At 39.1% G+C, this 22,310-nt stretch overlaps 1 protein-coding gene across 1 annotated transcript in view; it reads right to left on the reverse strand.

Moving 5' to 3' along the window:
• Positions 1–216: 216 nt before the first annotated feature.
• The window catches only part of LOC116287386 (histone-lysine N-methyltransferase SETDB1-like), a 43,748-nt gene continuing 21,654 nt past the window's right edge, over positions 217–22,310 (reverse strand). The window contains exons 18-29 of the mRNA XM_089027046.1: positions 8,702–8,833; positions 7,964–8,082; positions 7,680–7,866; positions 7,066–7,238; positions 6,385–6,487; positions 6,264–6,295; positions 5,693–5,779; positions 5,444–5,535; positions 2,307–3,581; positions 1,428–1,564; positions 1,012–1,100; positions 217–933 (exon numbers count right to left, since the gene is read on the reverse strand). Of these exons, the coding sequence (XP_088883172.1) occupies positions 816–933; positions 1,012–1,100; positions 1,428–1,564; positions 2,307–3,581; positions 5,444–5,535; positions 5,693–5,779; positions 6,264–6,295; positions 6,385–6,487; positions 7,066–7,238; positions 7,680–7,866; positions 7,964–8,082; positions 8,702–8,833 (2,544 nt within the window). The 3' untranslated portion in view covers positions 217–815. The remainder of the gene's footprint in view (positions 934–1,011; positions 1,101–1,427; positions 1,565–2,306; positions 3,582–5,443; positions 5,536–5,692; positions 5,780–6,263; positions 6,296–6,384; positions 6,488–7,065; positions 7,239–7,679; positions 7,867–7,963; positions 8,083–8,701; positions 8,834–22,310) is intronic.

Here is a 22,310-nt window from a genome sequence, read left to right on the forward strand (position 1 = left end):
GGGTTGAGTGGGCTATGCAGTGCATTTTCGTTAATTTTCAGAATGTTTTACAGGAAGAGATAGACGCCATCTTGGAATTAAATGTCCCCTAAACAGCCCCACAATGCACTGCAATGACAGGCACCTCGACCCAGAATGACTAATTGTTGTATGGAATACTTCTGAGACTCTTTGTCGGGTTACTGAACACAAATCATTCCCAAGCAAACAAAAACATTAACAAAATATGTTTATTCCAATACCAAGTACGTATAGATACATCGTTTTACGTTTTACCAGGAAATCGAAGTAAAGGGGGCGTGACTGTTACTTGGTTTTACCAGGAATTCGAGGTAAAGGGGGGTGAGTGTTACTAACGATATACTAATGATATACTGACAAATGTGATCAAAAGGGGGGGTAACTAGTCATCCCTTTTACCACCCCTGGATCCTCCTCTGAAATGACCCACATGCTTTATGGGTAATAAACCAGTGAATGACGTTCATGAAGGGATGTGAATATTGCATTCTACACATGCTAAAATAAAAAATAGTCTTTTCAGAGCTAAAAAATGCTCAAAAAATACAAAAAACGTCTAAAAATGTTCAGATCCAAACTCTGAAAGAATATTGTTCAGCAGTTTGGCTATTGGTGTCCCGTGATACTCTATACATTATTATACATTCGTATCACATTAGTTTAACTAAAAACCCTTGTTCATGACATACATATGTATATACTGTACTCCAAAGAACAATGAATTGACTTTACTAGGGAGGGGACGGTGGGGCAGGGATTGGTCAAGTCTGTGGGAGGGTAGTGTAAAGATGAGATCATAATAATCTTCCACGACATTGAGAAGATCCGCAGTAACAGCGAAGGACTTTATCTTGGACGCTGCCAACTTCGTACATGTAATCCCATGTTAACTCGGAACCAGCAGAAATGTTACTAAAAATAACCACGAGATTGTTAGCCAATCAAGAACCAATGACGTCATAATATAAGATGGAATACCGGAATACTTACTGCTGAGCAAAGAAAGCAACACGAGGGAACCGTAAGTCGTGGGTGTCGATAAACACATTCTGGACGAACAAGTTAGGAGAACAGCTATGCTGTAAATGAAAACATAACACATGGAATGAAAAAGGATATTCGTAAAACCCTTACATGTCTAGGAACTAATAACAAGGCAACCTTTACATCGAATTAGAATTTGGAAGTTGATTTTTGTGGAGAAAGGTAAACCCGAGAAAAACCTTCGAAGCACAGGAGAGAACCAACGAATGACTCACACACGACATCAAGCCAGGGGCTCAACCCTGGGTCGCATTGGTTAGAGGTGAGCGAGCTTACAGCTACGCCACCCGTGCTTCCCATCATATAGAAGAATATTAGCTATTGAGTGAGCATTAGCAAAGCCAGTAGTGAGATGTACTTACATTCAAATAACGGCCACAGTTGCCGTACGCTTTGGCATCAATCACGTAGCAATGTTCCTCGTCAAACAAGCTCCTTGTTGTAGGCTTCTTGACAGGGTGGTCTCCAGTCATACTGGGACTTGCAGATCTTTTGATTCCTACAATAATATGATTACTAAGGATGTTAACATCAACACTATCCAGTGACATCACACCTCACACGCTACACAAACCACGTACATATCAATAGAATTACCGTTTGTCACACGCTACACAAACCACGTACATATCAATAGAATTACCGTTTGTCACACGCTACACAAACCACGTACATATCAATAGAATTACCGTTTGTCACACGCTACACAAACCACGTACATATCAATAGAATTACCGTTTGTCACACGCTACACAAACCACGTACATATCAATAGAATTACCGTTTGTCACACGCTACACAAACCACGTACATATCAATAGAATTACCGTTTGTCACACGCTACACAAACCACGTACATATCAATAGAATTACCGTTTGTCACACGCTACACAAACCACGTACATATCAATAGAATTACCGTTTGTCACACGCTACACAAACCACGTACATATCAATAGAATTACCGTTTGTCACACGCTACACAAACCACGTACATATCAATAGAATTACCGTTTGTCACACGCTACACAAACCACATACATATCAATAGAATTACCGTTTGTCACACGCTACACAAACCACGTACATATCAATAGAATTACCGTTTGTCACACGCTACACAAACCACATACATATCAATAGAATTACCGTTTTTCACACGCTACACAAACCACGTACATATCAATAGAATTACCGTTTGTCACACGCTACACAAACCACGTACATATCAATAGAATTACCGTTTTTCTGGAGTGTTACAATGAACCTTCTTGCCCGACGTCCATTAGAATTGCTTTTAACACGAACATTGCGGTGGCGAGAACCATCAGAAGATTTCTCAATGGAATCAGTAACAGAGGAATCAGAGTCTGTACTTTCAGGAGATGGAGGAAATGACTCGACATCACAACTAGAAGATTCTGGAAACAAAGGAAGATCTTCAAACGAAGAGGTACTCTCCTGGACAGTCTCAGGGCTCACACCGTCTAATGCTACACCACGCGATTGTAGTTTTGTTATCGTATCTTTCAAGTCAGTCAGTCGAAGTCCACATTCCATTTTGGTTAGTTTTGGAGGTTCTTCATCGGGTTGATGGAGTTGAGCAGCAAGTTTGCTTAAATCATCAGCTGACATCAACGGTGGTACATTATCATTTGATGATGCCGATGATGACTGCTGATCATGATTGACTGTCACGTGATTGAATGTATCTCTTTTCTTCTCGTCAACATCCATATTCAGTTCCTGGTCACTAATAGCAACCTCCTTTTCATTATCAACTTGTCCTTTACTGTTGTCATGGTTACTGTCTACATCGCCATGATCACTTTGATTCTCACTGCCTTTATCGTTGTCATGGTTACTGTTACCATGACTACCATGATCACCACTGTTAACCTTCAAGTCATTCTCCTCAGATATTGGTTTATCATGCTTAACATCACAGTCATTCTTGTCTAGTTTTTCTGTAGATAGATTCTCATCCGTATTACTATCAGGGATTTTCTTTGTATTGTCTAACGCCCCTAACGATATTTCTATATTATTCTTACTATCAGTACTTGTATCTCCCTTGTGACTTCCATCAGAGGTCTCGTCATTCAAGTCCATATTATCACTTTCTTTGGTTGAGTCCATTCTGACATCACTGTTGTCCTGACAACTATTGTGAGGTAATTCCTCATCACTAGCAGAACCATCAATGTCCTGGGACGAGACTGCCGTGTCAGTCACGTCACCTTGGTCTTGGTCCATGTCACATGACTCGGTGCTCTCCGTAGATATGTCCAAGCATAGATCAAAATGATCTCCAAAACAACTGGAGGGTTTGGAGGAGCTTTTAACGTCACCATCATCATCACCACCATCACCACCATCATCATCAGTAGATTGTTTATTATGGGTTTCTATAGGAAAACTGATGGATTCATCTTCATCGCTGCTGGTCAGATCGATGACTGTGGGTTCACATGGCATTGGAGGGGGGTCACCAGAAGGGTCTTGACGGGGAGACACTGGAATCAGAAAAAAAACATTACTATTATGTTAAACAGTAGATATATATATTTAACAAGATTATATGTCTGTCCATAAGCCCGTCAAGGTGTCTGTCTGTCTGTCTTCAAGTTTTTCTGTGTCAGTACTGTCTCCGTGTTTAGACTTGTTTGTTTGTGTGTGTGACTGTCTCTGTGTTTAGACTTGTTTGTTTGTGTGTGTGACTGTCTCTGTGTTTAGACTTGTTTGTTTGTGTGTGTGTCTGTCTGTGTTAAGACTTGTTTGTTTGTGTGTGTGTCTGTCTGTGTTTAGACTTGTTTGTTTGTGTGTGTGACTGTCTCTGTGTTTAGACTTGTTTGTTTGTGTGTGACTGTCTCTGTGTTTAGACTTGTTTGTTTGTGTGTGTGACTGTCTCTGTGTTTAGACTTGTTTGTTTGTGTGTGTGACTGTCTCTGTGTTTAGACTTGTTTGTTTGTGTGTGTGACTGTCTCCGTGTTTAGACTTGTTTGTTTGTGACTGTCTCTGTGTTTATACTTGTTTGTTTGTGTGTGTGACTGTCTCTGTGTTTAGACTTGTTTGTTTGTGTGTGACTGTCTCTGTGTTTAAACTTGTTTGTTTGTGTGTGTGACTGTCTCTGTGTTTAGACTTGTTTGTTTGTGTGTGTGACTGTCTCTGTGTTTAGACTTGTTTGTTTGTGTGTGACTGTATCCGTGTTTAGACTTGTTTGTTTGTGTGTGACTGTCTCTGTGTTTAGACTTGTTTGTTTGTGTGTGTGACTGTCTCTGTGTTTAGACTTGTTTGTTTGTGTGTGTGTCTGTCTCTGTGTTTAGACTTGTTTGTTTGTGTGTGACTGTCTCTGTGTTTAGACTTGTTTGTTTGTGTGTGACTTTCTGTGTTTAGACTTGTTTGTTTGTGTGTGTCTGTCTCTGTGTTTAGACTTGTTTGTTTGTGTGTGTGACTGTATCCGTGTTTAGACTTGTTTGTTTGTGTGTGTGTCTGTCTGTGTTTAGACTTGTTTGTTTTTGTGTGACTGTCTCTGTGTTTAGACTTGTTTGTTTGTGTGTGACTGTCTGTGTTTAGACTTGTTTGTTTGTGTGTGTGACTGTTTCCGTGTTTAGACTTGTTTGTGTGTGACTGTCTCTGTGTTTAGACTTGTTTGTTTGTGTGTGTGACTGTCTCTGTGTTTAGACTTGTTTGTTTGTGTGTGACTGTCTCTGTGTTTAGACTTGTTTGTTTGTGTGTGTGACTGTCTCTGTGTTTAGACTTGTTTGTTTGTGTGTGTGACTGTCTCTGTGTTTAGACTTGTTTGTTTGTGTGTGACTGTATCCGTGTTTAGACTTGTTTGTTTGTGTGTGACTGTCTCTGTGTTTAGACTTGTTTGTTAGTGTATGTGACTGTCTCTGTGTTTAGACTTGTTTGTTTGTGTGTGTGTCTGTCTGTGTTTAGACTTGTTTGTTTGTGTGTGACTGTCTCTGTGTTTAGACTTGTTTGTTTGTGTGTGACTGTCTGTGTTTAGACTTGTTTGTTTGTGTGTGACTGTCTCTGTGTTTAGACTTGTTTGTTTGTGTGTGTGACTGTATCAGTGTTTAGACTTGTTTGTTTGTGTGTGTGTCTGTCTGTGTTTAGACTTGTTTGTTTGTGTGTGACTGTCTCTGTGTTTAGACTTGTTTGTTTGTGTGACTGTCTCAGTGTTCAGACTTGTTTGTGTGTGTGACTGTCTCTGTGTTTAGACTTGTTTGTTTGTGTGTGTGACTGTCTCAGTGTTTAGACTTGTTTGTGTGTGTGACTGTATCCGTGTTTAGACTTGTTTGTTTGTGTGTGTGTCTGTCTGTGTTTAGACTTGTTTGTTTGTGTGCCGTGTGCCGTGTGTATTTGTACCCACCATTAGACTGATGGTTTGTTGTATCTTCAGATGGTACACTGATTCTTCTCAACACAATGGATCCAGTATTACTAGAAGATGCGACCACATACCTGCAACAACCAATCACACAACAGATATAGTCATGTTATAGCTGTAGTGAGTGTATGAGTGCAAAGACATTCTTGTTGGTTCTATTCTAGTTTGACTAGCTTGTGTGTGGTACTTAAGCAGGAGTAGAATGAACGCAGTTTGATTGCTATAACTTACCTTTCATCTGCCATGCTGACTCTAAACATCTTTCCATCTTCTTTGATGATAACTGCATCATCTTTTGATTGGCTTGTGTTTACAGCACTGATTAACAAACATGGAATATCAACGCTGCCTGATAGGATACTTGGGGTATTACAGAGTACAATCCACCCTACCCACCCCTCCCACATCAACAATACTTGGTGTATTACAGATTACAATCCACCCTACCCACCCCTCCCACATCAACAATACTTGGTGTATTACAGAGTACAATCCACCCTACCCACCCCTCCCAAACCAACAATACTTGGTGTAATACAAAGTACAATCCACCCTACCCACCCCTCCCACATCAACAATACTTGGGGTATTACAGAGTACAATCCACCCTACCCACCCCTCCCACATTAATACTTGGTGTATAACAGAGTACATCCACCCTACCCACCCCTCCCATATCAACAACACTTGGTGTATTACAGAGTACAATCCACCACACCCACCCCTCCCACATCAACAATACTTGGTATTACAGAGTACAATCCACCCTACCCACCCCTCCCCAGCCATAATAGTTTCATACCTTTGTTTTTTGGCTTCCTTTCTTTGACTTTTCTGAGAAACAAATTCAATAGAAAAGTCAATCATTTGAAGGTCTGATAGAGGAGGCTGCATTGATCATTGAGTTCTTTGAAGGTACTTACTGATTTAGTTGTAACTGTATCACAATAGACTGGTTCATACAGACTAGAGTTGTCACTGATGACTGAATCAATGTCTGATGATATATCACTATCAGACATGAACCTGGTGATAGTAAAATAGACACTGTATCAAGCACATTATCACCACCATCACCATCATTACCATCATCATCATCATTACCATCATCGTCATCATTACCATCATCATTATCATCATCATCTCACCATCATCATCTCACCATCACTATCATTACCATCATTATCTCACCAACATCATCTCATCATCACCATCATCATCATCACCATCATCTCACCATCACCATCACCACCATCATCACCATCACCATCATCTCACCATCACCATCACCATCATCATTACCATCACCATCATCATTACCACCAACATCATCTCATCATCACCATCATCTCACCATCACCATCACCATCATCATCATCATCACCATCATCATTACCATCACCATCATCATTACCATCACCATCACCATCACCATCACCATCATCTCACCATCACCATCACCATCATCATTACCACCAACATCATCTCATCATCACCATCATCATCATCACCATCATCTAACCATCACCATCACCATCACCATCACCATCACCATCATCACCATCACCATCATTATCATCACCATCACCATCACCATTACTTACCCATTATCACTGCATCCACTAGACCCACCATCTAATGTCTTCAGTATAACACTGTCATCTTCTATGTCTGACACACTGGATTCATAACCCTCTTTGATCTTTTCAACTACTTCAATGTGGTCAAGTTCAGCCAGGTATTCATCTCCAAAGTCTCTGCCTTCTTTGTTGGCCATCTTCAAAGTACAAAACAAGCAACAAACATTTGTATACTATGCTTGCTATGTTAATGCATTGGAATTTCAAAGCATTGTAAATGACAGCTGAACAGTATCTAGACAATGGGTGGATGGGTGAAAGAATGAATGGATAGATGGGTGGATGGACGGGTGGATTGTTGGATGGTTGGTTTGATAAATGGATAGATGAATAGTTGAAAAGGTGGGTGGATGGATGTGCGGAATGATGGTTGGATAAATAGGTGGGTGGATGGATGGATGGATGGATGGATGGGATAGAAGGATGGATTGATAGATGGGATGGATGGATGGATGGATGGATGGATGGATGGGATGGATGAATGGGATGAAAGGATGGATTGATAGATGGGATGGAAGGGATGTAAGGATGGATAGATGGGATGGAAGGGAAAGATGGATTGATGAGATGAAACTCACATCTTCATTCATGACTTGTCCAGAGTATGTACAAATGAATGTCCCAATAGGAATATCATCACAGGTCCTCAGTCCCCATCCACGATTCTCAGTCTTAAACACTTGTAGTCTCAGTCCAATACCATTCTGAACCACGTGGTTAAAACATTGACTTGAACAAGCACAATTCTGATTACACTCATAAATACTGCAACGACAAAACAAACAAACATTGTAAGATGATTAACAATCAAGGGCCGTATAGTGGCATGGATAAAATGTGACAGATGAGAGGACTGACTTACCCTGTCGGCACACAGTCCATTAGTTTACGATACTCATAACCTGCTTCAATGTCTTCTTTTCCATCAACAGCTGCTGTTGCTGATATTGTCAACTGTGCACATGAGCACTTGGACTTATCCTGAAGACAAAGATAGATACTTTGTGACAAGGATCTAAGAGGCAGGCACTGATGCCAATTGTAAGTAGCAGTGTTTTATTTAGAGGGTTACACATGACAGTTCAAACCTATGCCATCAATGTTCAATGTCTCTGATATGGGACTGTCATTTCAATGGCTGTCCAAGCTACAGTAGGGTGAAGGTCTTAACATGTGACAGTCTCAACCTAGTAGTGATGAACTTTTGGTCATCTATGTTCAATGTCTCTGATATGGGACTATCACTTCAATTGGCCATCCAAGCTACAGTAGGGTGAAGGTCTAAACATTTGTACATATTTTTAGTCAAAGGCAGCACTCTCCACTCTAATATTTTGAGGCGCATGAACTCCACACTAAAGACTATTGCAATAGGTGCAACAACTTGTACATGTTATGCAAAAAAAAAAAAAAAAAAAAAACACACAAAAAAAAAAAACATAAGATGACAGGCCCTTTTGGATTGGGATTAACGTGAACATCAATTTAACATCAAATCTTGTTCCCAAGAGAACAACACATGCTCAGAAATGGGAAAACGTTATGTCTATCTACAGAAAAAGCAATATTACTAGAAGTTTTAAGTAACTGAGTTGTTTACCTGACAGTTATCAGTACAGTCGCAGCAAGCCAGGAAGCCTGGGTCTGTTACGATGCTGACACCCTCGGATAGGATTCTATCACTCACATAGTCAATGGGCGGGGGGAAACTGGTATCGTGTTCATTCAAGACCTGAAACAACATTACAGAGTTACCTAACTTGAAGGAGAGGCATAGAGTCATACTGACTCCATTATGCCAGCTACTTCTTTATCATAAGCAAGTAAAACCTGGTGAAAGAACCCCACATTTCAAAGTCATACTGACTCCATTATCAAGGCTATAAGATTATAAGGCTATAAATTAATCTGCAAGTTGTTCACTTAAGTAGCTAACTAACTTTAAATAACAAAGAAGCGTAGTTAAAGAAAAACTTTGGCACAGATGGAGTCAGATTGAGCGTTGAGTGTTGGTTTTAGTTCTCTGTTGAAAAGCATCCTGTGCTATGAATGGCAAGTAAATGGGTAGTGTACTCCCCTTTGTTACCAAATTAATCAAAGGGACTCTGAGGTGCCAGACACATCATAGCTTAAAATGTACATCAAACCTTGTTGATTTTGAAAATCGAAATGAAAATTCCATGAAATGCGTTTTTTGGGGTGATATCGTCCGTCAAAGTTGCGAAATGACTTAAGCTGGGCTCCCTGTGGAATATCACGGATTTGATGGCTTGGGAGACACCGCTGCAAAACGTCTGCGCATGCGCGAGTTTATATATTTCAAAATGGCGGATGGCGTGCTTCGAATAGGATGCGATTGTTGAAAGAATGGCCAAGAAAAACTCACACCGTGTAAATTTTTCATCGAATTCAATTAAATGGATTGAACCTAACTTTGTGTGAGAGTTTTATTTGTTTGATCATTAGATTTACCGTTCTGAAAGTATTTTTCGAACTCGAGGATGTTCGTAAACCTTCGTAAACGAGGGGGGTACGTTGGTAACGTTACCTTGCATATAGGGGCGCCTTGCATATAGGGGCGCCTTGCATATAGGGGCGCCTTGCATATAGGGGCACTTTCCATAAAAGGCCATCGGTTGAATGATATATGATATGAATTGTATACTGCTGCAAACTAAAACATAGAATATATCGAATAAGGTTGTGTGAATGTAAAAGATTGAAAAAATCAAACTAAAACATGTACGATTTACAAGAGTCTATCCGTGTTTTGAGACCGGTTTTAGCGAGAGTGTTTAGCGATCACTGCCTGAATTAAAAGCACGTTAAATCTCGCAACAATCACGTATTCATGCAGGGGTTTATAAACATCTATTGACTACTAGTGCTGGTTGTATTACATGATTCATTTACAAGGATCTCTTTTATCAAATATAAGCCGAAAGCGCCATTACAGACATAAACTTCATAAACCAGTCACGTAAATATATCAGAGAAATGTTGAAAACCAAATTCGAAAAATTAACTTTACTGCCATGAAACAAACACCGTAGTGATCTACAGGATTAAGCGGTATCAATGTAAAAGTTTCAAGAGAAATTGATTCATTGTTGTAATCTAGGGGCGCCTACTTACGTTACCTTGCATATAGGGGCGCCTATTTACGTTACCTTGCATATAGGGGCGCCTACTTACGTTACCTTGCATATAGGGGCGCCTATTAACGTTACCTTGCATATAGGGGCGCCTACTTACGTTACCTTGCATATAGGGGCGCCTACTTACGTTACCTTGCATATAGGGGCGCCTATTAACGTTACCTTGCATATAGGGGCGCCTACTTACGTTACCTTGCATATAGGGGCGCCTACTTACGTTACCTTGCATATAGGGGCGCCTACTTACGTTACCTTGCATATAGGGGCGCCTACTTACGTTACCTTGCATATAGGGGCGCCTACTTACGTTACCTTGCATATAGGGGCGCCTACTTACGTTACCTTGCATATAGGGGCGCCTATTTACGTTACCTTGCATATAGGGGCGCCTACTTACGTTACCTTGCATATAGGGGCGCCTACTTACGTTACCTTGCATATAGGGGCGCCTACTTACGTTACCTTGCATATAGGGGCGCCTATTAACGTTACCTTGCATATAGGGGCGCCTATTAACGTTACCTTGCATATAGGGGCGCCTACTTACGTTACCTTGCATATAGGGGCGCCTACTTACGTTACCTTGCATATAGGGGCGCCTACTTACGTTACCTTGCATATAGGGGCGCCTACTTACGTTACCTTGCATATACCATACCACACACTCATTTCCCGTGTTTTACGAACATTTTCATAGAGGAATTACAGAGTGATAATACACGAATGTTCTTAACGTCTTTTTTTTTTTTCTTCTTTTGAGTAAGTTTGTTTTTGTTGATCTCCTTGAGGTCCTAACTTTCAAGTCTGCTTGTGTGCAATAAAAATCGTTGTTATTCATGCACTCTTTCTCATTTATTTCGTCGCGTACAATGAATAATTTATCAACACTGCTTACAGCCAGACAATTTTACTTGTGAAGCTAGCTGTATTTTCGCTTTCACTCGTAACATAATCCGGCTGTAATATCTAATCATGATAATCTATAATAATAATATCATAGTAATAAGCTTTATTTGTATAGCGTCTATATCAATAATTGTTCTAGGCGCTTTACAATCGATGATAATAATCCATATTATAAAATATAGTACATATAATGTAATCTATTTTTATTATACATCTTTATCGTAAATGTTCAAGTACTCGACCGTTTTATAACACGGGGTTGATATCATGATCAATAATTGTATAATAATATGATAATAAACGTATAATATTAAGCAACCTGGTTTGACAAGATAGTTAATATGTTAACACTGTTCAATACATTGATAACGACATAAATCCGTTGTTTTTCAGCTTGATATGTAGTAGATGAAATAGAAATTGCCCTCATGTGAAGCCTACTCCAGAATACTTTTACCAAGTCAAGTGGCAACACTAGTCTACCATACACTGAAAAGGCAGCGATCTTGATGGTTACAAAAATGATATGTGCATATTCTTTTATCCCAATGTGACTGTTATTGACTTACATTTTTTAACCAAAGACGAAAAAATAAAAATAAACAAAATATTGGAGCTCATAGTGTCATTTTAAATATTGTTCATCAGAAATTATGATTTTTATTCACGATAAGCCACTTCATGACAGCTTCATGTATATTATCAGCCGAGCTCATTCTCCGTACAGCTCACGATAATTTAAAAAATGGTTCATTAGAAGTAATATTCCGCGTTCAAAGCAAATTTGAAAAAGATTCGAAATAAATTCAAATTGAAATTAAAAAAGGAACGCGATTTCACGCTAATACCGCACGCCCCTGCTTAATTCTTAAACAAACCATACACTTCTGGAACGTGTATGGGTTGCCCAATGTGCTGGTATCTGGAGCTTGTACCGTTATTTGGGAGGGGGCACTTTAGAGCATTTTTTGTGTATCTTTCTTTCAGTACTTCCGAACACTTAATTTTTCTCACATAAAATTTATTCAAACGTGTACACCTTTTAAATGTTTTATTTTCATAAAAATGTACCGCTTTCGTATATCTTTTAACCAGTGAAGTGGAATGACACTCGATTAGTAAAACTAGACAGATGCGGTTTTGTAACAGAAGAAAACAGCATTGCGTTACTAACGTCACTATTAAAAGATTTTTACTTAGTTAATAGGCTCCATCTAAAATTGCACTGACAACAAAATCAGTGATAGATTGTGGCTATTCTACTTTCTTGTAAAATTCTGAATTTAGAATATAAAAATCACAATAAATTCAGCTTTTACAATTTTTTTTCTTTCTTACAACGTCAATAATCCTACACTTTTTATAGATTGTAAGAATAAATTCAAATGATTAGAAAAGGTACCTTTTTATTTAGTGTTTTTTTTGAATGGATGTGATGAAATTTCCTATCTTTTCTCAAGTTTAGTCCTTTAAAGGAAATTCGAAAAGCAGATAAAAAGGTACTTTTTTTTGCGGTCACTAACTACATAATTATTGATTCCAATAATTGAAAACGCAATGCCAAATAATTTCCCCCCCGTGTTTTTTTACTTGTTTTTGTTATCTTTTTGTTTTGTTGTTTAGCTGCAAAGAATACCGGACCACGAGCGCGGGCAGATATTGAAAAAAATACCGCCCGCTCAAACAGCAAATCAGAACGGAAGTTTTTTTAGGATACCGAACCGGAATAAAATAAAAACAAAATATGTGAATTGCAAAAAAATGCGGATTCTTAGAAATATTGTTTAACCGCTCATTAATATTACTTCTAACTAAGGAGAGCCTAAAGTCACAGCCTCAGCCGCGCATGCTGTGCCAGCGTATGATTCATGAATCTATGAACACGTCATTCAAATCCATTTATATGTGATCTTGCACAGATTTGCCATTTCGTAGAGCAGACCATAGTTTTTAAAAAAAAGAACAAGGCATTTTACGCAACCCAGTAATAGTTGAGAGATTTTTGCAGATTGTCTTATCTGTAGTCTCTTTGAGGTTTTCGCGTTCAGACATGATATTTCAAATTCTTGTTTACGGATAGCATGCGTGGAACGTTTAAAAACATGACGTTTTGGCTATGACTAGTGATAGCCTACATCATTCATTGCTTCATTGCCTCTTCACACGCTTTGTTTACATATACGCGCTTCATCATCACTGTGATGAAAGCTATTACTAGTTATAGCCGAAACGCGTTTTATCCATAATCTCACATTTCAATTATCTTATCTGTGCTGAAAAGAGTTTGCAAATGTATTAACTCCAGCCAGTTTTGATGCCATCAAAACAACAAGAACTCTTTTTTTTGATAACAATTTTTTAAAACAAATTTTACACTTTTCGATGCTGTCAGTCAGTATATCCGCTAAAAATGTTTGAAGAATTAATGACTCAAGATAAAGACTGATCAAAGAATTCATCGAAATCTACAAAAGAATTAACAATTTTAACAGAGAAGACCGACCTGCCGACAATTGGTACCGCTCACACCTTGCGGACAACAGGGGAAAAAAATGTTTTGTTTTTTGAAAACAATAATTTTCACATCTATTGTTTTTACTATCCGCCTCCATATTGTCAGCCCTGATTCTGCTACCTGCTCGCTATTTCCCCCCTACATTCTGATCATATAGTTGATGAGGAAGCAAAACTCCAGTTATTTATGCGCATGACAACCGGGGGAAAAATCGGAAAAAAAAGCTATTAACTAAAACAACCTACGCATTTCAATAACGCCTGTTCATAGCAGCAACAAAAACTCGGAAACTCATCGACAAGTTCCGTTCTTTGTAAACGTTTCCTAGATGCACGAGGCGGTATATCAATCTATGAGTGTCAAACCTAAAAAGCAAAAAAAAAAAAAAACAACAACAACAACAAAGGAATCAATATTATAACACCTTAGATCTATCTCCTTCTCTGTCTACCCGTATGCAAATTAAGCTGTTTTCCGGAAATCAGTCCTCTCTCGTAGCCAATTAGAATTCTACGCTAGGTACCCTATTTTGACGAAAAAATCAATGCTGTCATTTGGTTGCTTGGTACGTCCAGTGAAGGATTTGGGTTTCAAGAACACTAGTACAAGATTTTGAAGAAATCAAGATGGATGGTTGTAAGTATATACCATTGATTTCAATTACTGTTATTGAGATATAACTTAAGACATTTACTACATAACTAAGGTAAACTCAGTCCTCTTTATTCCAATGACATCGATTCAGTAAATAGTGTTTTAAAAACTTTCTTCATAACTTTGCTGGTAAGATAATTTGACGAACTCGCAAAAATGCATTTAAAAAAAAGTTTAAAATTGGAAGTTTTTAATTACGAATCAATGCGTGTTTGGTTTTATTGCAACGGTCTTACTTTTCAGAACGAATTTCGTTCACGATGTAAAGTGAGTGATGTTTTCTAAGCCACCATCGAGATAAAAGCCAGCAAGAAAATAGTTCGGCAAGAGCAAATCCACCCGATATTTTGTTGCTTTTTGCGTTACTTATCTTTAATGAGACATGTGTACGTGTGATTCAGATTACAACCTTGAGATGAATGAACTCCAGAACTTATTATCTCGCGAAGTCGAATTTTAACGCTTACGTGATCTCGGTAGCTGTGTACTCGTAGTTTCAAATTTAGGTGACGTCAGCTAAAATAGTAACTAACTTCAACAGTTTGACTGAATGCACTCTATTTGTTTTAACTTCATATCATATTCTCAAATCGCATATAATCTATTGAAATCGGATATCATTATAAACAATTTTTGAGAAATATATACTAGACCAATTTTCCTTTTTTAACGCTTGCCATTTACAATAAAAGAAATTCAGTATATTCAACGATGCCGGCATGAGAGACTAGTTTTTTCGAGACGTAAACTTTTCGGACGTCCTTTATTTTGTTTTGTTTCGTAACGTTTGAATATCCAACAATGGCAAGTTTAACGTGAAACTTCATGAAGCAAAAGACACAATAATGCACGCATGACTTGAGTGATTCCGAAATGGATATGCAGTGATAACAGTTTAATGGGACACCCTTGGGATATTGTTCAAGTATTTGTTAGTTCGCCAGAGTTTGCTTAATGCACGAAACATCTGTTAATTATCGAAAAAAGCGAATTGAAAGTGAGATTCAAGAACCAAGTTTTCACCGCTTTACGTGATTAAACAAGATTTGTACTGAATCAGAATAGGTGTAAACACCTGGTGCCAGTAAGCAGTCATCATCGTCATCATTAGTTTATTCGACTATCTGTTGTATACTTTATTAGAAAGCTTAGGTTCACGTAAAAAAATATGATATTTCTGGTGTTGCGAAGTAAGTCGGAAAAACGTTTTTGGTGATAACTGACATGAAGCGGAATGCCGCCAAAGTTTGTTTATATCCTCGAGTACCACTAACATGTATTATTTTCATTTAAGTCAGTTCTAGATAACTTCCCACAAACAAAATTGAGTTCACTGGAAAGCTTAGGTTAACGTAAAAAAGAATATGATATTTCTAGTGTTGCGAAATAAGTTGGGAAAAAGTTTTTTTTTAGTGAAACTCTCCAAGTGTTGGCGCCGTTTTGGTTTATTTAACAATAGAGGTATTCTTGTTCTGACCGAGATGTCCCGCAGACGAGTCATTCAATTTCGGGATTCCCGCACAAGCGATCACTCACTTTTTAACTTCAACAATAAAGAAAAAAATTATCCTGATAGTCCATTTATACAATGAAGTTTGTTTTCCACCTATTACTGTAATCATCAACCAACTGATTTGAACATCAAAATGCTTTACTGCTTCCATACTAAAATGGTTAAAAAATATTTCCTTTTCATGGTTAACATGGTACGATTTTTTTGTTTTTGTTTACAATGTTAGTTTTTATCTATTACAAAAAATGATATCATTTAAAATCTATTTGTTTAGCTCCGCGCAAGCCTGGTCTATTTATAGCATGCGATTCCTGATTGGTCGGAGTTGTAATGAGAAATGTTTACTTCCCGACGAGAAAAATGTCTTCAAACACAAATGATAACAAACTATTCGACCTGAAATGAACTGCAGAAAAAAATACTGTTATCACCGACGAAAAAACTACAAAAGACACTGAAATGATGGTTGACAATTATTTATTATGTTTAGCTTGCAATAATAGGGTATGTCACTTTATGCAAAAGGATTGTCCATCGAGAAAAGGTGAATCAATTAGAAAGGCTATTAAAACTAGAATGTTATTTCATATGTTGCATCTTGATTTTTTGCTTCGTCTCAATCTTCAGGTGTTTTATCCTAACTTTTCGACTTCTACAAAGTCCCCAACAGGCAATAGAAATATAATCATAATATCAACAAGTACAAAAAAAAAAATAAATAAATAAAAAAATAAAAAAAAAATAAAAAACACTTTTTACCTCCTATTTTTTTCGGCCAGATGCTCTCTCAGTTCGGCGTATTTTTGCTTGACTGTTTTCAACTAATCTTAAAACCTCAGGTTTGCGCGCGAAACTAAATATAGATTTTCAAAAAACTTTTACACATGGAGATGCTTTATTATTATTATTAATAGTATTATTATTATTATTATCAATATTGTTGTTGTTATTATTATTATTATTATTATTGTTATTATTATCATCATTATCATTTTATTAATGCTTTCTTTTGCTTACAACATTTCTAAACTCACCGGGTCCATCCCTTAGACCTTGGGAGAGTAAGAATAAATACTAATACATGAAGTCAGGTCATCATAAAGGTTTTTCGAATGATATGTGCAGTTTCAAGTAGTGAGATGATTTGCACTTCGGCCATATTTTATGTTTTCGGAAGGTTGCTTGACATTCATGTCCACCTCTTTAGACACCGATTTATGAGGCCTAGTGCCCCAAAAACGATGGGTATAGTTTTGGTTTCCATGGCCCACGTTTTTCGCACTTTGATCCCTTCATCTCTTTATTGTACTTATATATGTATATGTATATATTCATAAGACCGTACCTGTTATTTTTTTGCTGCGATTCTATAGGAAACTGGATCTGTTAGAAATGTCTCATCATCCAAACTTCGATTTATTCTTTACTCTTTGCTCGGAAGATGAAACCATAGAATGTGGTCAAACTTCAAAGCACAAGCATTGTACGCTATGCAAAAAATCGTGTAAAACACCCTACGACTGCAAACGCCACTTTTTACAAAGTCACGAGTCACGTGCTGTTTTGCATAATGGTCAAACATGTTATCCATGCAAATTAAGTCACGATGATGTGAAGGAGACGACCGACAGATCGCATTATCACTGTCCAATTTGTGAATTGACGGTGACATACCAAGGTCCATTCAAGTCGCATTTGAAAGCGCATGAAACTGAGAAGTCGGGGACAAAACAACAAAACAATCCCGAGTCAGAGCTTGGAAATAATTTAGAGGGAACCCCCGACCCAAACTGCCAGAAAGATGCAGAAGAAAATTCTGCAAATGAGGTGATAGAAGAGGAGGATGAGGAGGAAAAAATCAAAGTCAAAAGAAATGTCACTGGAAAGAAGTCATGTCCCATTTGTGGAAAGTCCATGCACGCTAAAAGTGTAGGTCGCCATTGTAGAGACGTGCATGACCACCAAGTCGCACAAATGGCAACATGTGTGCACGAAAAAGAAGGGCTTTTTTTAGTCAGGCACAGCTCAAAGGGTGGTGTAATGCACCCAATACATGTTAAAAAGGTCGTGGAAGGCGAAAAGGCTGGTGTTCGTTGTGAAATTACAGACTGCATGGATTTCATGAGGGTTGCTTGGCGAAGCGGGATGACAACAGCTGAATGTCGCCACGTTCAAGAAGTCGGCAAAAGCCCTTATTTTCCGAAAAACATGTCTCTCTCACTGGACGCCCTTAACGATCTTTCTGCAGACGGCGCATACAGAATATTTTCAGACGATAAGGTTTCAGAGTCGAGAGAGCTGCAGGAAAAAGCACAAGAGGCCAACGCACAATGTGTTGTTCCAGTAATGGATGGGGACAGGTATATTCATTTCTCGGTGTATGATGGGAATATTAACTACTATAGCAGGTTCGGTAGGATTGTTGTGACTGCTGATTTATTAAATGGAACGCTCGACTGCCGTTGCTGTCGAAGAAAGGTCACTTGCAAGCACAAACGGATTTGCTTGTGGTACTTCAGGGAGACGAACCAGCTTGACAGCTTCCGCGTTGCAAGTAGCCCTGAAGAGCAAACAAAGAGGACGCAAATGGAAAAAGATATAGACATGGATATAAACGATGAAGAATTAGTTTATCCTCCAAGCGAAGCGGAAGTGTTGACGAAAATGTGTAGTTACATTCTGAAAGAGAAGAGGATCGAGTTGAAGAATAGCGAAAGTGATGGGCCAAAACCGGTTTTGCTGAAGAAACTAATACCGACGGAGACTTCTTGCTACTATTGTCAAGAATCCCTTACCAAGCCCATGCGGATAACAAACAAGGCTAGAATTCTTACCAAGAGCAAAGTGGTAGAGAATGTGGAAGCATACTTTAAGAAATGTCCAAAGTGTAACGTGTGCTATAGGTACCAGGAGCATGAAAGTGGTTTGCATAATTTCAGTGATACTTTTATTATCAGCATTGACCTGTGTTTGTTTTTACGCGAGTGTCTCCAGCAACATTTGCCAATAGGAAGCTTGGTCAATGTATTGGAGAGTCAACTCCACACCACCCTAAATTCTCAAACTGTATTGAACGCATACTTACATTTTGATAGCCTAAGTATGCATTCATATGATTTTAATTGCGCACTGTGTGGTTACCATCCAACGACAATTATCATGGACCTTAACAAGAAGGTTGCGTTTGACTGTCCTGTATCAGATCTCCAATTACCTGAAGAATATGACGTGAATGAGGCTGATTTGGTCGACGTAGAGGACTTCTGGTGGAGGGTGGAAATGAATATGGTGTTAAGAGGTTTTCCTGGGCAAAAAGTACCAGCTCTTGATGTCAAACCTAATCTTTTGTGCTGGGCACCATACATAGGAAAGGAATCCAGAAAAAGCGCACTTCTGTACAACACAGAACATCGAAAGGTCGGGCGACACAACGGAGAGTTGGAAAAGGATTGCCGCGAGATTACAGAAGAGCGACTGATAGAACTTCTTAACAATTCGACATTTAAAGAGGTTCAAACTTTTGCCCATTCTATCGGTTGTAAAAGTAAAGGATCGAAACTCGATCAAGTAATACAAATCAAGAATGCCATTGCCAAGAACGACGATAAGTTTAAAAAAGCGTTCAACAAGTTGTGGGGGAGCTCGGGTGGTTGGGTGTCTGGTACATGCCCGCATGGAGTTATTTACGCATTAAAGTTTGTGCTACGTGCAGAAAGTCCACGAGATTATATCGATATCATCTTGTCAATGGCCCACAAGCCGAATATTGTCGTCAGCGACATGGCAAACATGCTTGTGGCTCATAGCAAAAACAGGACGCCAGACTTGTTTTATCCCCATGATGGAATGGTTGCTGAGCCAAACGAAAAAAACATACAGTTGGCTAAAGATGGTAAGCTTGATGTTTCACTTCCATGGCTTGAAATAGAAGAAAAGAATGACGACTCATTCACGAGTGACCAGAATAAAGAAGTCCATCCTGTATCTGGCAGTGATCACTACTTGTGTCTCTTTGATCGGCTACACGAGAAAAATGTGAAAAAGGAAGAAGAGATTTTAAGGAGAGTAGTGTTTGTTAAAGAGTTGAAGGGCAAACTTAATACCCAGAGAGACGAACAGCTTCATTCTTCTTATAACCATGACAGCAGGTATTTAAACAATATGAAGCCGGTCAATCACATTTTCCTTTTTCGGTCTAACATAGACATTCGTAATGAAAAGATTAATCGGCGCCTAAAAGATGGACTACAATCGTCATTCAAACATGGATTAAAAAAAGATGTAAATGGTCGGGCTATGGTAGACAAGTGCGTAAAGATTGTTCAAAATGACGGGAAGCAAGAACACCTTAAAAGGAGCTTTCTTGAGGAAGAGGAGGAACAGGGAAAAAAGCCAGACAAGAAACAAAGGGTGGATGTAGAGGAAACATCGTCCATAGGAAGCGTGCCTCAAAGTCCTTCTAGTTCTACTGATAAGCCGCGGGCAACAGTAGCGAACGTGTCTTCAAGTCCCTCCGGTACAACTGGAATGTCCTCAACAGGAAACGGGCAATCGTATCTGGAGAAGCACTGGGATCTTAATCTTGGACTTAAGAATAGAGATCGAGTCATACTTGAGGACGGACTGTGGATAAATGACCGGATAGTTCTTGCGGCGATGCGTTTATTGAAAGAAATGGTACCGGAGATTGGTGGCCTCCAAGATGTTTTGCTGGCCCAAGGAAGTGGTTTCGAGTATGAACCAGGAAAAGCAAATCACATCCAAATTTTGAATGTTCGTGGAAATCATTGGATAACGATATCCAATATTCATTGCTTTCAGTTAGAAATGCGTGTGTATGATAGCCTTCTTTCCCTTAACGTCAAGAAAGATAAGATTAGCTATCCGATAAGCGTAGAACAAGCAGCTTGCCAACTAGTTATGCCGCGTTGGGGCCTGACATTTCAAGTTGAGGACGTTCAGCAACAGAAAAGAGGAAACGATTGTGGCCTATTTGCAATTACTTTCGCTGCATTGTTATGCATGGGGAAAAATCCTTCTTGTGCATCGTACCATCAAGACTCCATGAGAAAAGAGCTAATTCGAGCTTTTGAAACCAAAGACATGACCAGCTATGTCGAAGCCGTTGCCTCTTTCGATCAAACAGACAGCGTGGTCTTGTACGAATGGAACTGCAAAGTGTTTTGCCACTGTGTGATGCCAGATGATGGAGAAGACATGATTATGTGCGCAACATGTCAAAAGTGGTATCATTGCAGTTGTGAGAAAGGCGATTTTCGTAATCCCCAGTGGGAATGCTGTACTTGTATTGCCAAAAAGAATAAATCTAAAGAACGCCAGCATAAGGATTTCATTGCCATGTACGAAGCTTCCAGGAAATACCCAATAGAGAGCCTCCAAGCACAAGAGGTGTATTCCCGGATAGTGGAAATGTACCCAAGCGAAAGGCTAAAACCAAATGCAGAAGCCTACGTAGGGTGCATGAAGATGGAAGATTACATGAAAATATGTAAAACCCCCCAAAAATGCTTGTACGGCATTACCAGCTTGCACAAAGGGATCACCTCCAAAGAACCGAAACTCGACTACTTTATTGCTATTTTCCATGAAGAAATTCCAAGTGATGTGCATTTCTTTGAAACTATTATACATGAGATGGCACATGTAATAGACACAAGTGATGGACATCATGCAAAACCATTCAAAAACATTTGCAGAGCTATGGTCGAATGCATAAAAAAAAACAAGGATAAATTACCAAAGCCTTTTTGTGATCTCGAAATTGATGCGGAATCCGTCATACATTAGCAGTGATCGGGAACCTTGCACAGAAAATCACCCAGAATCAGGGGAGTGAACCCCTGCACAGAAAATCACCCAGAATCAGGGGAGTGAACCCCTGCACAGAAAATCACCTAGAATCAGGGGAGTAAACCCCTGCACAGAAAATCACCCAGAATCAGGGGAGTAAACCCCTGCACAGAAAATCACCAAGAATCAGGGGAGTAAACCCCTGCACAGAAAATCACCTAGAATCAGGGGAGTAAACCCCTGCACAGAAAATCACCCAGAATCAGGGGAGTGAACCCCTGCACAGAAAATCATGTTCGCCAGCGCAATTCCCTCTTCTTCCACCTCTCTTGCCAGTTCCAGTCCTCCTCTTCCGATTCCAGTCTAATAGTAAAAATCAACGCTTCCTCTTCTGTTTGGATCAGTCTTCGTCACGCATCCGACCTATCCAATCCCGTTCCATCGTAATAATCACCCAGAATCAGGGGAGTGAACCCCTGCACAGAAAATCACCCAGAATCAGGGGAGTAAACCCCTGGACAGAAAATCACCCAGAATCAGGGGAGTAAACCCCTGGACAGAAAATCACCCAGAATCAGGGGAGTAAACCCCTGCACAGAAAATCACCAAGAAGCATTTCTAATGGAAAGAAATCCTTAAGATAAAACAAGAA

Source organism: Actinia tenebrosa, unplaced genomic scaffold, assembly GCF_029948245.1.
Source record: "Actinia tenebrosa isolate PJP-AT-01 unplaced genomic scaffold, QUT_ActTen_1.0 PGA_scaffold10__47_contigs__length_13832649, whole genome shotgun sequence".
Lineage (NCBI taxonomy): Eukaryota > Metazoa > Cnidaria > Anthozoa > Actiniaria > Actiniidae > Actinia > Actinia tenebrosa.